Source organism: Drosophila hydei, unplaced genomic scaffold (assembly GCF_003285905.1).
Source record: "Drosophila hydei strain 15085-1641.00,03,60 unplaced genomic scaffold, DhydRS2 tig00000001-arrow-pilon, whole genome shotgun sequence".
NCBI classification, from domain to species: Eukaryota; Metazoa; Arthropoda; class Insecta; order Diptera; family Drosophilidae; genus Drosophila; species Drosophila hydei.
Window position 1 is genome coordinate 2,869,023 of NW_022045643.1, and position 15,658 is coordinate 2,884,680.

The 15,658-nt window shown below is 40.9% G+C and overlaps 3 protein-coding genes across 5 annotated transcripts; 1 reads left to right on the forward strand and 2 right to left on the reverse strand.

Moving 5' to 3' along the window:
* Positions 1–232: 232 nt before the first annotated feature.
* LOC111604786 lies at positions 233–9,251 on the reverse strand. The gene is made up of 4 exons (XM_023322999.2): positions 9,111–9,251; positions 1,457–2,266; positions 761–1,382; positions 233–677 (listed from the first exon to the last, which is right to left on the reverse strand). Exons 1-4 carry the CDS (start codon positions 9,147–9,149, stop codon positions 451–453), a joined length of 1,698 nt encoding a protein of 565 aa, XP_023178767.1. The 5' UTR covers positions 9,150–9,251; the 3' UTR covers positions 233–450.
* Positions 9,252–10,436: 1,185 nt separating this feature from the next.
* Positions 10,437–15,274, reverse strand: LOC111604785. Of its 3 annotated transcripts, none has more exons than XM_023322998.2 (4): positions 15,137–15,274; positions 14,930–15,065; positions 12,116–12,887; positions 10,437–12,057 (listed from the first exon to the last, which is right to left on the reverse strand). In XM_023322998.2, exons 2-4 carry the CDS (start codon positions 15,043–15,045, stop codon positions 10,738–10,740), a joined length of 2,208 nt encoding a protein of 735 aa, XP_023178766.1. In that variant the 5' UTR covers positions 15,046–15,065; positions 15,137–15,274; the 3' UTR covers positions 10,437–10,737. The 3 variants fall into 3 exon arrangements, with proteins under 3 accessions (XP_023178766.1, XP_023178765.1, XP_030081388.1); XM_023322997.2 differs by having other exon boundaries at positions 14,930–15,078; XM_030225528.1 differs by lacking the exon at positions 15,137–15,274 and having other exon boundaries at positions 14,930–15,099.
* LOC111604787 (innexin inx4) lies at positions 13,304–14,923 on the forward strand. Its single transcript, XM_023323000.2, has 2 exons — positions 13,304–14,053; positions 14,110–14,923. The coding sequence occupies exons 1-2, from the start codon at positions 13,406–13,408 to the stop codon at positions 14,641–14,643; spliced, it is 1,182 nt and encodes a 393-aa protein (XP_023178768.1). The 5' UTR covers positions 13,304–13,405; the 3' UTR covers positions 14,644–14,923.
* Positions 15,275–15,658: the final 384 nt, after the last annotated feature.

Below are 15,658 nucleotides of genomic sequence, written 5' to 3' on the forward strand. Positions count from 1 at the left end.
ATATATCAGTGATAAATGCTTATCAGTATTATGTTTTTATTATATACCTATAGTTAAGTAATTTGTTTGTATTTTTTTTTTGAGTCCAGCTACAAAACGTTGCATAAAGTTTGTATAAAAGTTGTTTTTGTTTTCCTGTTTAGTTAGTTTTTTGTTTTGTGTGTTTTTTGAATAGTAAATACATTTGCTATATATATATAACACAATATAATATATATATATACTGTATATATTACATATTCTATATGGTATATAGTATGTTAGAAACAGCAGCTATAAAATCACCCGCTAGCCGTGGCCAACATTTTGGTAACTGTGTAAACGTATTGCCCATAAGACTAACAATCATATTTAATAACTATATCTATATATGATGTATATATATGTAACTCATAAGCGCTAATGTTCGTTAATGAAAAAAGTCTATTGAGGATCATCTGCGCCGCCGGATCAATCGAAAATGCAGACGAACACGCGCAGGCAGTTGATGCCCACCTTCTCCCAGCATCCCTCCTCGGTGGATCGACCCTCATGGGCACGTCGCATCTTTTTTGGATAGTTCTTTGGGCAGCTGCGGTCGCTCAGATGGACTGGCATGCGGGCGTATTCAGCGCGTGGTGTGCGAAACTTTTCCAGCAGCTCCGACTGCTGATCTGTGAGGTTCTTCAGTTTTTGGCCTGCAACCAGCAAGAGAATGAGAGGGAGAGAGAGATGCTGATTAAACTTATAAATTTCAATTAATAGCATTTGCTATACTCACCCTCGAGTGCATCGCGGATGAGGGAAGTCTCCAGAGGCGGCAGCAGCTCGATGCGGTCGCAACAACTGCGAAACTCAGCCGGAGTCATGCGCAGATAGCGAGGCGCCAGGCAGAGCGGGCCGAGCACCATGCGGCGATTGTCAAGTGTGGCATCGAGCTTCCGGCGCTGGCATTCCGCCAGACTCCAATTGGCCAGGCACTCGAACAGCGTCACCTCGGAGCGCAGCTGCAGCGTATTGCGCTTGGCCAGCGTCTCCAGCTCCTCGAAACGCAGCTCAAGAATGGCCGGCATGGAGAGGAGCAGCTCGGCGTGCATATCGATCAACTGTAGCGTGTTGTGCAGCAACGCCACGCCATAATCTTCGGTGGTGAACGGATTTGGATTGGGTATGAGATTGACTTGTGCCCCGTCCCCATCGGCGCCATTCACGTTGGCCTGGGCCTGTGCGGCGGCCGCCTGCTTGGCCGCCGCCTTCGCCTTCGACGCCTGCTTGTGAGTGGTGATCACCGTCTGGTGCTGGTTGGTCAGCGCAATGCCCTGGTAGAACCACAGCGACTTGTATATATCCAAGGCAGTTGCACTCGAAATGCTGAGATCAAGTTCACGAATGCAGTAAATTATCTGAGTTGGCCATAAAAGATGTACGCAATATATATAGTAATAGCTTGGCCTCTCACACATTTGTATCTACTCACCAGATCGGGCACGTTGAAACGATCCGCCAGCTCGAGTATTTTTAGCAGATGCTTGTGATCGCTATAGGGTATGCAATGCTTTTCCATATATCGTACAATCAGTTCGAAGTCGGTCTTATCAACGTTTGAGATCTGAAAATGATTATCGCCTTTGCGCCCGCTATTCGGGCCGGCGTGTATTAATTTGGCCAACTCAACGCTACGCTCGAGCACCGACTTCCGCTCGCAGCGTATCATATATCGATCCTCGCCATTGACCACAATAAAATCGATGTAGGGATTCACGATGATGGGCACACCTGTGTAAATATTTGTCTGACCAATCGCGTACTGCGGACCCATCAAATGAGCCGGCGGTGCACTTGGCGCTGGTGCAGTCTGTATGGCGTCTGCGTTATGGCCATCGGGGCCAAGGCCAAAAGGCAACACCATGCTACAGCTTAAATTTACGTCGCCCTCGTTGTTACTATTGTTGTTATTGTTGTTATTGTTGCTGCAGCTGCTGCTGCTACTGGTGGTGGTGTTATTATTGCTGCTGGTGCTGTTGTTGCTTATATGGGAGAGTTGTTCGTTTTCTGGCTGCACCGACTGCACTATCTGCTCTGGCTGTTTCGGCTGCTTCACCTGCTCTGTGTGTCCTAGCTGCGCAACTGCTTCGTACGGCTCGGTGTCCCGCACTTGCAGCGCCTTGTGCACCAAAGCACCCACTAATGGAAAGTTGGTGGTGCGCTCCTTTTTGGTCAACTGTTGCTCCAAGTAGCTGGGTGAGGTATGCTGGCGATTCTTATTGCCAGGCCGCCTCTTGGCCAACTGAAAGGAAGATTCCAGAAGTTTATTTGTCTATACGTTAGCAGTGAGATAAAAATGTGAGTTCGATTAATATGAAACGAATTGAAACGTTTAGATATTAACAATGTATTTCAATTCAATTTCAATTTTAAGTGACTGTCGATCGATCACTTAAAATAGATTTTTAAACTAGTAAAAATAACTTTTATAAAAAGAACCGCGATTATCATCCACAAAATTAACTTTAAGTAAAAAATATATACTAGAAAAGTCGCGCAAATACAAGTTTGAAGCAGCTGCCAGTTAAACACCATCGACTTTAGCAATTTGCAATATTTTAACTCAAATTAACTCCCTCATTCCAGAAGAGTAAATATAAATGTTGTTAATAAATATACAAATATTTATCTAAGCCGTACTAGAGTAATGAGGAATGCCTAGAACTCATATTATTTCTCCTTATCTATGCAAAGTAGCTTTGCTTGACATTTCGTAAGCTTGCCACGCTTATCTACGACCAATATTTTTAAGTCCAATTGGTTAGGAATCAGAAAAAAAGTTATTTCGTGACGGGTAAGTCAAACTTCTTCTATTATAGCAACAAATTTTGCCTAAGGGGAAATACCACATATTTTTATTTCGCCATTAGCCCCAGTTAACGATAAGTGCCTCTTACTTTACCACTTTTACTTTACCACTCTTGCTTTATCTCTCAATTACTGCACTTGAGCATACAAATCGTTTAATGTCCATTTATAATTACTAATAGCTGAATTTTCCAAGCGATTGTAAATCAAATAATTAACACTCGAGCTAAAACAAAAATGCCAAAATCAAACTTTGCGTAAAGGTCAATCGATTGCATACCGCACAGTCAATCGTTTGATTGCCGCCAACCTGGCTGTAATACATCATTCCCGCCCATAAATCATGGGGCCCACAATCGCGGCCATATCAAAACGCTACAAGTCAGATACAGTACCGTGTGACAGCCTAAAAATTGTATAAGGCACCCGAAAAACTATCAAACAGTAGGGCCACATTGTCTGATACCCTTCAAGTTTCAAACGTCAACAGAGCTCAAGCGCATCCAGTCGATTGAGTAATTCATATCACAATATATATATGGATTTATTAGCAGGCACTATCAACAACTTTTATGTGCCCTTAAGGTGAAGTACATGTAAAGTACATATGGACGTTGCTGAAAGTTGGCTTAAAAAACTGTTACCCACAGAAAAAAGAACATAAAACCCGTCACGAATGCACTTATCAGAATTACATTAAACTTTATCTTAAATTTATGCTTAGCATTTGTAAACTTTTTGAGCTAATAGAAATGTCTAGAGCACCCGATTTGCACATATAGAGTATAAGTTGATTGAGATTAACATTCTTCAACAAAGAAAACATCACACAATTTCTTACTAGAGTTCTGGTCAGCAGTTCTATGTAGAAGTAAAGTCACTTCCCCTCTTCCTTACGCATGTCTCGGAACTGTAGATTCAATAAAAAGGCCGCCCTACAACGCTGCCTATTCCCACCTTAGCGTCGTGTGTACCACCAGTCGACAATTTTTATCACAGTTTGATTCGCCCATTGCTGTTGTTGTTATTATTGCTTTAAGTACAATGCAAACAAAATTAATTACGGCACGCCATGATTGTCAAGAAGTTCGCAAAATGAAAATAAAGTTCAAATATTAAATAAAATATAAAAAAAACACAGTATGTTTGAACAGTTGTAAGGAAGACAACGTAAGCTAAAGCTGATGCCGGCTGTCGACATCGACAACGAGTTGAACATGAAAAACAGAACGCGTTACCCATCGCCTCTGCTGCTGCCCCTTGGACTGTTCTGACTTAGACGAGTACTCATTTCCCCCGAAGACTGTAATGCTCATGTGTTTTAAATATTTGCTCTACAGCAAATATATATACGAAGGCGACAATAAAGAAATTATCGTATGCAAATAAATTTATGATGTTGAACGTTTTACACGACGTATCGTTATCTGCACAGCAGCTGCCTGGCCTCCAGCCGACCACAGACTATATACATATTTTTTTATGTGAATCACAATGGATGAATTAGCACCATGATCGTAATCATGATCTGAAGCCGTTGCTTTTGTTTATTGAAACTCTCCCCTGGAAGTATGATGTGGGTGGCTTATGACGCCCGGTTGCTGGGCGGGAAGTCTATCCAAAGCTATCCAAAGCTATCCAAATTGCGCACAATGTCTGTCTATATAAGACTGAAAGTCTTTATCTTTTTCTAGCCATGCATTTCTTACATTCGATAGTTAAAGTTTTTTAACGGTTCTTATCACCGAAGGCTCTTCCCAACAAATCAATCAAATGCGATTTATTTTCGCTTTGCGTTGACTTCTCTCTGTGTGTGCGTGTGTGTGTTTGTATGTAGCAGTAGCATTTTATTATTTAATTTATTATATTGTAATTTTTAGTTCTGTAATTAATTAAGTCTATTAATTCCGCACTGTTTCGAAGGGTGCGAACCAACCGCCGCGAGCTTAGAATTTCGACTGCCTTGTTCTGTGTCATACGCAGGCGATGAAAGCGTCGGCACCGACGTCGGCGTAGGCGTCATCGACTAGCAGAGGGCAGCTTGAGTTTACGTTAGCGAATACGAATTCGAATGCATACAAAAAATCTTCCAAGTCTGTGAAAATTGTTGTTAAATCTTGTGCTCTTTTATTGTACCTCATGAAATATATTACATAGGTATTATGAATAACTGAGCTTAACATGCCTAAGCTCTTATGCAAAATAGTTGTGAAGTCGCTTTTCATATTTTGTTTTTTATCGAAGATATATTTATAAACATATACAATAATCCATATCTACAATATTTTGTGTAGCTCATTATTATCTTACAAATAAGCATTTACTTTAATCATTTTCTGAGAATATTTGCGCTCAGTTCAGTTCATCTATATCATTTCCCTAACCTGCATTACAAAGCAAGTTTCTGAAGATGTCAGATGAAGTGAATGCAGCGGATGTGAACAGAAGTATTTCGCTTCAACAGCCGACGGACAACTCAATTATCAATTTCATTTATTCGGCAAACAGCAAACAGCAAACGGCAAGCGGTAGATAAATAGATAATTTTGTGCCAAATAAAAACGAAATACAGCCACAATCAATGTTTGATTTTGAAATTATCGAAGCGATTGCAGAGCAGAGATCTGGGCGTGAGCGTGGGTGATGGGTGGGGCAGTGGCTTCAGTTTTGGGTTTTGTGGGTGCTGTTGCCCCTGCCTCACCCCAAGCTAAGCGTGATATTTTACAGCTGTAATTGTCGTCGACGCGTTTTGTTTGCGCATGAATTACGAGCAAAAATATTTTATAGATAACAAACGAAGAGTTTAGCTATAGCAATGATAAACTAAAAGCAGCAACTTTATGAGTAGCCAAGGACGTGGCAAATCTGAGGCGCTACAAAGCTGCAGCTGCCTAAGTAGAAATGCATACAAACGAGGGTGGCTTGATAAATTGGCGACCTAATTGAGTTTGTATATGTAAATATATATATATATATATATATATATATATATACATATATATATATATATATATATATATATATATAAATATATATATATATATATTTATATATGTATCTGTCTATCTGGTGGTGTAACTGTATTTTAATCTATATCCTTATCTATATCTATATCTGCTTATGTATCTATGTATCTATCGTATGATTTAATATTTTGATATATATATATAAATATATATATATTATTTTATATTGATGAAATGACTCACGGCATGCACACTGTGAATAGCCCCCTATAGCTAAATGCCGCTTTAGTTATAGACATGTTTACATAATGCTTGGGCTGAAAGGTGGGGGTCTCAGTTGAAACTGTTAATAAGTTGGCGTCGTCGCTGCCTCGAATAGCAGCGGAAGCGGCTGCAGATGCTGCTGCGACGTTACAGTTATCAGTTAAATGTTGCGAACGCTTTGCCTTGACACTGTGCACGTTCGACAACGCTTCGGCTGAGTGGCAGGCTTTGTGGGCAAAGCAACTACCCGACTCGTCGCGACGCTGCGACCTCCTCCATGTAAAATTCGAGCAGATGCTGAGCATTAAAACCCGTTTACGATTGCCATTATCATGAACACGTAGTAACAGATCAAATATTTGTATTCATAGGGAAAATTAATTAGCAGAGCGCAAAATGCAAAAGGCAGCAACCAGAAGCAAAGTAGGAAAGCCTTTTAATTAGTTTAATTAAACATAATTATGTACAAGGCGGCGAAACGTAAACAAATTCTCAACTATTTCCAAGTGCCGGCCCGCAACAAAAAAAAAAAAAAAACAAAACAAACAAACAAATACAAACAAAACAAAATATTGAGAAAAAACGTATGGGAAATGCGTAGCAAATTTCGAAAATCTACCTAATGATCAATGGGAGTGTTTATGTACCTGTATATAGCATAGAGCACCAAGAATTTGGCATCCAATTCATTCCCCAAAAATAACACACTTGGTCGGCCAAGAAAAAGTTCAGCGAGTTTGTGGCCGAGTGCGATAACCCATAGCTCTATAAATAAAACGATGCATTCAAATTTTGCCAAAATAAAATGTGAACTAAATAAAAGGAAAGTGAAAATGATATCCAGAACTAATGAATATTTCACACGCAGATCTTTAAACTGTTACAATACGCTAATTCCCAGTAATCGGAATAAAGATATATAATTATAGAAAAGCATTTATAATTGGCTAAAGCAAAGCGAGAACTATGACGCAAGCTTGTTCTTAAAACTAGTCTTTGTATTAAAGCTGCCCTAATGACCATTAAGATAGTTCATAAATAAATCCAATTGCGTGGAGAACACGATTGAACTTTGTTCGCCATCAAGTGCATAACGAAATGCTATGAAGCCCGCCAAATGTTATAAACACTGCACAGTCCCAAGTTACGACTACATTCACTGAGTCATAGCAGATCACAGAGCGGAGGAGTGAGCTTGGCACTGGCCTACGGCAGCCATGGCAGGATTTCAGCGTGCAAAAATGACATCATATAGTGCCACTGCACATATCAAATTGTAGTTTCACTTATACCATACTACCTAGTGCTAATAACGAGAAAAACAATATTTTGCTGTACTTTATAGCCGAAGAGCAATGAGTAATCGAGCACGAGCAAAACAAATGACGAGTTCAAACTGCCGGCAAAAATTTGGTGTTTTTTCTTTTGGCTGTATGCCAAGTGGTATAGCAGACAAAATGCTGAAATTAAAAATTCAACCATAGACCTGGCCGTAGATCAAAACAAAGGCAGAACACAAACGATGCAATGTGTCAGAGCAATCAGTCAATAGTCCAAACACTTCGGGAGGCCTACAATTGAGTCATTAGGAAATTAGCCCAATTGTAGCAAAAGTATCATAACGAAAAATCAATAAAAACTATATGTATACGAATAATCTTTATGATGCAAACTGACGCTAATAAAGAGTCAATAAAATCTTTTGCCAAAAAACTTTCACCTGAAAGGAATAACAACCGAGCAAAGACTAACAAAACATGTCAAATTTGAACTGAAAAGAAAACTCACCCTCAGCAAAGCCCGCCCTACGCAACATGTTCCATGTTCAGCTTGGGAGGTGGGCAGGTGGCGGGGCTGAATGTGGAGCACGCTCGCCCTCTCTCTTTCTCTCTCACTCACACAACAGCAGCGTCAAACAATAAGGGAAATAAAGCAAACGAACAAATTTTCATTTGAAGCGGCACGAAAGTCAGCGGCAGCTGTGAACAAATTGCAGAGTATGAACCTGGTGTAGATTGTGTGTGTGTGTGTGTGTGTGCGTGTGATGCGGGTGCTGGCTTGGCTAGGCCAATAGCCAATATCAAGTGCGCAACGATGGCCGTTAGGATTTGCGGGGATTGAGGTCGTCAACAACTGACAGTCGCTGTTGTTGATAATGATGTCGATGTGAGTGCGGGCAACTGGTGCCAAGGGCGCGATGCAGCCAAATGGACGCGATGAACAATGGGCAGAAAAGTAACAATTGACAACGCGGCGTATGCGCGATGCGCCAGGCGCCAGGCGAGACGAAAGGCAGCCTCAGCTGATGTTGTTGCTGTTCTTGTCGCTGCCTGAAACACTGACACACTGAACGAGTTTTTACACACACACACATTACGTATATACACACACATGAAATAAACTCTCGTTTGCTTCCTTTTCGCTTGCGCGTGTAGGTGTATTTGTGTCCATGCCTGTGTCTGTGTATCTTATGGATACACAATTTATGCTTGCCAATTGCTCGCTTATGTTTATATTAAACGCTTTTATTATGATTGCGGATGCCAATTGAAACTTACCCCAGTTTATGGCTGCAAATCGTATAATATATTAATACAATGCCGTTGATTCCTTTTCAAGTCGTTTAAACTTATAGAGTTAAACCGCTAAGCGAATCGATTTGCAATATGCCCGATTAATGTTTAAACAAAACACAAGCCGCATTTGTTTATAGCACAGACGATCTTCATTTAGACATTATATATATATATATATATGTGTGAGAGCATGAATATTGAAAATATATATTTATATATTCTCTTCGCGTATTTATCGAGCAGGTTTTTTTTTGCGCGCGCCGTGCCAGAGCAATTTGAAAGGCAGCTACGACAACGTCGCTGCTCGAGAGCCGAAAAGCGTATATACAACAAAATATTTGGTGTGCCTTTATGAGGATTACACACACTCATACACACTCACACACACAGACACACACTCATGCACACAGACTCTCAGACATTTCAAGAGTTGAGCAATCCGCGGCCAAAAACAATCAAAAGAAAAACATACCAAATTTCCCAAATTGGCGTTGCCACTGTTTTCCTCCATGCCAAAGACTACAAATGTTTTCTGCTCCCAACGATAGACGAATTAATTAATTTGTTAACTGAATGTTCGTATAAATCTATTTATCTATATATAAATATTAAGTTTTGGTGTGAAAGCTGTTTGTATTTGTTAAAAAAAAATAGTTTCTTTGACATATTTTACATGAGCATCTGGCAGCACTATGCTGGGGGAAAACTCTCGCAGCTTTTCCAACACGGACATGCGCACTATGCGCCCGTTTGCTCTGCCTGCCTACTGCCCACAGGTCGTATGAGTAATCGTCTGCCGTTCAGTGCAAGGCGCAACATATTTGAGCGTGTGATAAGACACAGCTATGACGACGACAACGAGCCTACGCACAACTATTCCACACTTTCGCTTTTCCGCCAACCAGACTGACAGAGGGAGCGAGAGAGTGACTATGGGAAATGGAGAGAGACAGATGGAGTGTGTAAGAGAGTGAGACGGAGCGGGTGTGTGGGCGACGAGGCAATCTTTTCGGAGATAGGTCTTGTGGGCCCTAGACAACTGAGCGCTGCGTTGAGTGAGGTAGGAAATTTATAGCTGTTATCAGCGACACACACAAACATACAGAGAGCGAAGCAGCCCGCGGGAACGGCACAAAAACAAACTAAAGAAAACTGGGTCAAATCCCAGCACACGAGCCATCCAACCTGCTGGCTCCACACAGAATATAATTTCGTAATGAATTTTCCCAAAAATTACAAAGCTGTGAAACTTTATAGAATAAGAAATAAGCAAGATGAAGTGTTAAGAAAACAAACTATCTAAAGGATGGGGATATATTATAAATAAATAATTGTTTATCCAACATGGAATTTAGTGGCTGTTGAAGCGCACATCTACTAAATAAGTATCGATTCTAAGAGAGTGAGGTTTGAAAAGTATTAAAGTATAATTCAATTACAGAATACATCTTATATATTTAACATATGTATATCAATCTTTTCATCCATCATGCAGAGGAAATACAATGCATGTTTGATAACAATTAGTTTTCTTTATTTGAGGATTTCATTAGAAAACGTGTCACTGTTTCTGGTTACCGGAACCAACTATAGATTCTTAATTTGATTTACAAACAACGTGGATTTATTGGCTTGCATCGAAAAAAGTAAAAATTTAAATTTTTTGTCTTTGGGTTTTTGTTAGTTTTATACATTTTTTTTTGTTGTGGAAAATTTAGTCCTACGTTGATACTGTTTTCTCGCGATTGAAAATGTACAAATGCTAAAAGTATTTTTTTCTTTTTTTTTTGCTTTTTCCTTTTTTTTGTTTGCATTACATCAGATGGAAATTACAGCAAATTTGCGTTTAGCACATTGCTCACATTCTGATGCGCTGCGACATGTACCAAAGGTTTTTGCGAAAATTGGACGCGAATTTATAAATTCTTGGATCGTATGATTGTTTGATTGGGTATTGGGCGTTGGGTTTGTATGCTACATTGTTTTGACTTCCCTACACTATTCTATTCGTCTATGTGTTTTGTATTTTTGCATGGTTGCATGTACATAGCGTACACGATGTGTGTGTATGTGTCCCTGGGTAGCTACTGCTCGTCTGTCTATGAGTCTGCAGTTGCAACGGTGGTAATGAGAGCGCTCTTTGCGATGCCGTTGCGGCGTTTGATGGCAATTTTGGCCACGCCTTTTTGACACTCAGAAGAGCCGCCCATGAGCACCATGAGTAACCCATTGTGGGCCATTGCGTTCCAGACTCGTTCAATAAAACTATCCAATTTGGTAGCAGTTCGCTCAGCACTCTCTAGCACAAAATCCTGCTCGGGCACAAGAAGATTGGCAATGGTCAGGGCGTTCTCAAGCGCGATTTCGTTCACTTTGCGCACGGCCTCCTTGGTAGTGGACACCTCGTGCACATAAACCGATTTGCAGCTGTCTTTTGAAGCAGCTTGCTCCGCCTTTCTAATGACCTCCTTAAGACGAGGCTGCAGAACACCAACAGTCACAATAGCCGTGCGTTTATCCCGTTTTGCGGCATGGGCAAAGAGATTGTTGCGCAAGCCATCGCCACTAGTGGCACGAATGACGTCATAGATGCGCTTGCGCTGTGTGAGAATCTCGTCGCCAAACTCAATGCTGTTGGCCAGTTTCATCTTGACCAGCTTGAGTGTGGCGCGTGAGTCTTCAATGGAGTCATGGCCATCCTCGTTCTCCTGTATACTCTCCTGCAGGAACCGTTTGGCCAGGTGCTTCAACTTACTCTTGCGTTTGCGCACACCGCTTATGTTAAAGCATACACTGGTATCTATCACATACGGATGCATCATTCGCATTGCATTCAAATCAGAATTAAGCGATTGGCCAACCAAAATTGCATCCGGTGGCAGCAGCTCGGATACCTCTTGCTGCACGTCTGCCAGAGTCTTCGTTACAGACTCCATAATGTCAGCCGTTATGCCCGAGTATTGTGTTAGGTAGTCAGTGATTTTGTTGACGGGACGCACCAACGTCTCGTAAACAGTCTGATATTTTTCATCCACTATGGAAATACGCGTCAATTCGTTTTCACCGCTTATTGTACGGCACATCTCGCAGTCTACACCGTACATGGGACTGCGGTCAGTAACTGGAGCATACGACTTCTTTGTGAAAATAAACGACTTGAATCGGGCATGTAGCTCGCCTTGCAACGGTATCGGGTAGCCTTCGTCAACCAATTGCAATGCTGAGAGCAAAAGTTTTGTGCGCGGAAACTTGTCGTCTGGATGTAAAATAGTTGCTTCTGCTTGTGTGGATGGCGACTGTTTCTCAATGGGGAAAATTGCCTTTACGAAAAGTGTCGGATCCTTGTTCAGCTCTACAGCTGATTCAAGGGAGCCATGCTCGTTAATCAACTTCTGGGCCTGAACATTGGTAAGTGGAATCTTAAAAGAAAATAAAAGTTAAATTCAGCTGTTTATATAAGAGATGTAATCAACTGACCTGCGCAATCGTATCAATGATCCTGCCCTCCTCATGAGGTGGCAGCACCACTTCAAGCTTTGTATCGAATATCCTATTGGTGGCCTCGAAACGGCTCTCATTCGACATATAGTGATAGAGTGAGAGGCCATCTAATATGAGCACCACACTGTGCGATAGGCTTTGGAACTTATCGGCACAGCACCAGCGATCGGGTGCGCATGGACTCTTCTTACCTATGAGCGCTGACATCAACAAATGCTGTATATCCGTCAGAAAGATCGGCGTGCGCTCCTGTTGAGGAATTTCTAGAAGTGCACGTCTGCCCATGTCACGAAGATGCACGCCCGGCACACTCTCCAGTTCGCGCTTGCGACGACGCAGATCCGTGGACAAAGATCTGTATTGCTCCTGGGTGAGTGTGGCCGACAAGCTATCTAGCGAATTATCGCCGCCTGCTGAATTGTTGCGGATGCGTTTGTTCTCAGGCTCCCCGGAGTCCTTGTCAGCATTCCCGGCGGCAGCACCAGAGTTGATTGAATCCCCGCTGCTATCCGTTATCAGGGTTAGACGATTTCGAGTCTTTCGCTTGCTGCACACTGTGACAAAGCCGTCATCCATTTCGTCTTCGTTTTCGGTATCGCGATGTTTCTGCTCCGTTTCATGTATGCGATCCCTGTCGTTCATCTGTATTAGATTTGCCAGTGCTGCCAGTTTTTTCTTCTTCTTCTCATTGCGCTCCTGCTGCTTGGACGATTGTTGCTCTTTCATCTTCATTCGTCTGTTGGATAAGCTGCACGGTGCAAGATATATGAAAACACATGTGAGTTTTATAGTTGTTCTGATTCGTTGCTGGAACAAGTTCGAATGAACCAGCTAAAAACTCAGTGTTGCAGTGTTAACATTTTGCCTAGTTGCTGTTAAAAGTATGTAATTTGTTATGTGTTATAGTCTGAATCTATATATTAAATAGAGAGTATTATTAAGTAACATAAATACTTGTATATTTTATAATAACTATTAAGTCATCAGATCTTGCATTATATTTATATTGAGTTAAGCACGAATTAGCAGCTGTTTACAGTATTAACAGAGACAATAACAGAAAAATACCACAGTTGCTCCTCTGTTAACAGTATTGCTCCACGATAAGCGCTTACCTAAGCGTCCATCTCTACCTACAACAGTTGCTCACCGTAACCACTTTAACCGTTATAGTCCCGCGTGTTTTCAATAAGTCTTGCGAGTGAATTAAGAGAGAACGTAGAAACAACATATTTGACTGTATATTGCAAATAAATCGTGTCAAATATGTTCACGGCAGTTAAGCCCCTTTCGAAATATTTGCAACTGAAGTCGGTTCGCATTTATGATGTTATTTTCACATTCCATGCAAAAGTTACTTGTACCATTTTGGTCGCTTTCACAATTTTGCTTTCTGCAAAACAATATTTCGGTGATCCATTAATTTGCATATCAAATATGAATGAGAAGGACTTTGTACACTCCCATTGCTGGACACTGGGAATGTATATAATGAACTACGACGATGACGAATTGGCGGAGAAACGAGAGAAGATAATTGAAAAAGATTACAAAGACTACTTTCTCAGGAGTGAATATGTGCCAGAAATAGATAGCAATCTATTACATAACACGGCTTCTTTGATGGCTTCTAACGGACAAGAGCGCATCTTTCTACGTTATTATCAATGGGTGGTGCCTGTCCTGCTGCTGCAAGCGATTTTCTTCTACCTGCCTGCATTTCTATGGAAGGTTTGGGAGGGCGGACGCATGAAGACTCTCTGCTCCAATCTGGATAATGTGCTGGAGCCGAAAAATGAAACTAGAACGCATCTGCGCAAGCTGGCCAAATACTTCACTAACGACTATAAGGACACACATCTCCGCTACTTTATATCCTATATATTCTGTGAAATTTGCAACTTTGTGATTAGCGTAAAATCAAATAGTTCCTTCACTTAAAGCTTAGATTAATTAGTGTTTCTTTGTAGATTGTCAACATGCTCTTGCTGAATGTGTTTTTAGACGACTTCTGGTCGCGCTATGTGAAGGCTGTGGCTGCAGTGCCTGCGTATAACTGGGATGAATGGAACCGCATCACGACACACATATTCCCTAAAATAGCCAAATGCGAGATATTAAAATTCGGATCTAGCGGCACCCTGGAATCAATTGATAATCTCTGTTTACTGCCGCTCAACAATTTGAATGAGAAAATCTTTGTTTTCATGTGGATCTGGTTTATAGTCATGGCCTTTTTGGCAGGCCTAAAGATCATCTATCGCCTGCTCGTCATTTTTCATCGGGGTCTGCGTTTTCAGTTACTGCGCGCGCAAAGTCGCTTCATGCCACAATCGACACTGAAACGAGCCGTGCGTAATTTCAGCTGCGCCGACTGGTTTATGCTAATGCGCGTCAGTAGCAACATAAGTCGTGAGCTATTTGGCCAGCTGATGGAACTGCTCTATGAAGAACAACAATATTCTGGCAAGCCAATCCCGGCAGAAGACAGCAAGTTAGCCTGAACCACTTTAAATGTCCTATTAATTTACAATTTACTAAGTACTGCCACCGATGCGGCCTATATAGTTACGAAGAATGACTATAATTTAATAACTTTTTGATATTGATTTACAAATGCTCGATATGAACGAATTATCGAAATCGTATTCTTTTTTTTAAGTTAATTGAATAAGATAAGAAACCTGAACGAATAATCGATGTTCCTTCGTTAGTTTCTGCAGCTAATGAATATTATAAAACTGTTTATTTTAAAGCTATACTTAAGATATATCTTTCGAAATAACTCACCATTCGTTCTGGCTTGGCTGAGAAATTAGAATTGTACCGCACATCTTGCTCACCCGTTGTGCAAGGTGAACTAATCGCAGTAGTTGATAAAGCAGACACTTTACTGAATTTTGCATCAATTTTTTGTGAGTGATTTCTGCGTTATAAATCTAAATAATGATGAAAAGGGATTACTTCATTAATGATTATGTGTTAAACTTTGCTTACATTAAATCTGATAATAAAATTTTGATTTGGACTATTTCCTCGGAAGTTTTCATGGAGGTTTTTTTATTAACGGGTATATTTATTTGCGTGTCTGTTTTTCTAGGTCTTTAACTAAAAAAATATTTTTGTTGTACGTTTTTAGTGTACAAAATTTGTAAAATGACGACTCAAACCCTAAAATTCAAGGCTTGCTCGACCCCAACAAGGGGCATTGCCATCTAAAATAAAAAAAAAAAAAATTGATACTGCAATTGATGCGTTGTTGGTCACTGGTGGGTGGTTCGTTGCTCTGTTGCCCTCGCCATTCCCTTCAACTTGCACTCTGGACGCATTTTTGTGCACCGCTCGCAATTTCAATGGCCATTTTCATTAACCAAAAAATTGTAAGTTCAAAGCATTTTGTACACAGCACAGCAAAATGCGCCACCATCAAAGTGGGTCGCACACAAGCTGATCCACTTTCCGAAAGCTTCAAAAGCGTGGCCAGCTCCGTCGATGTCTTCAGTTGCCGCTTGGAGCGCG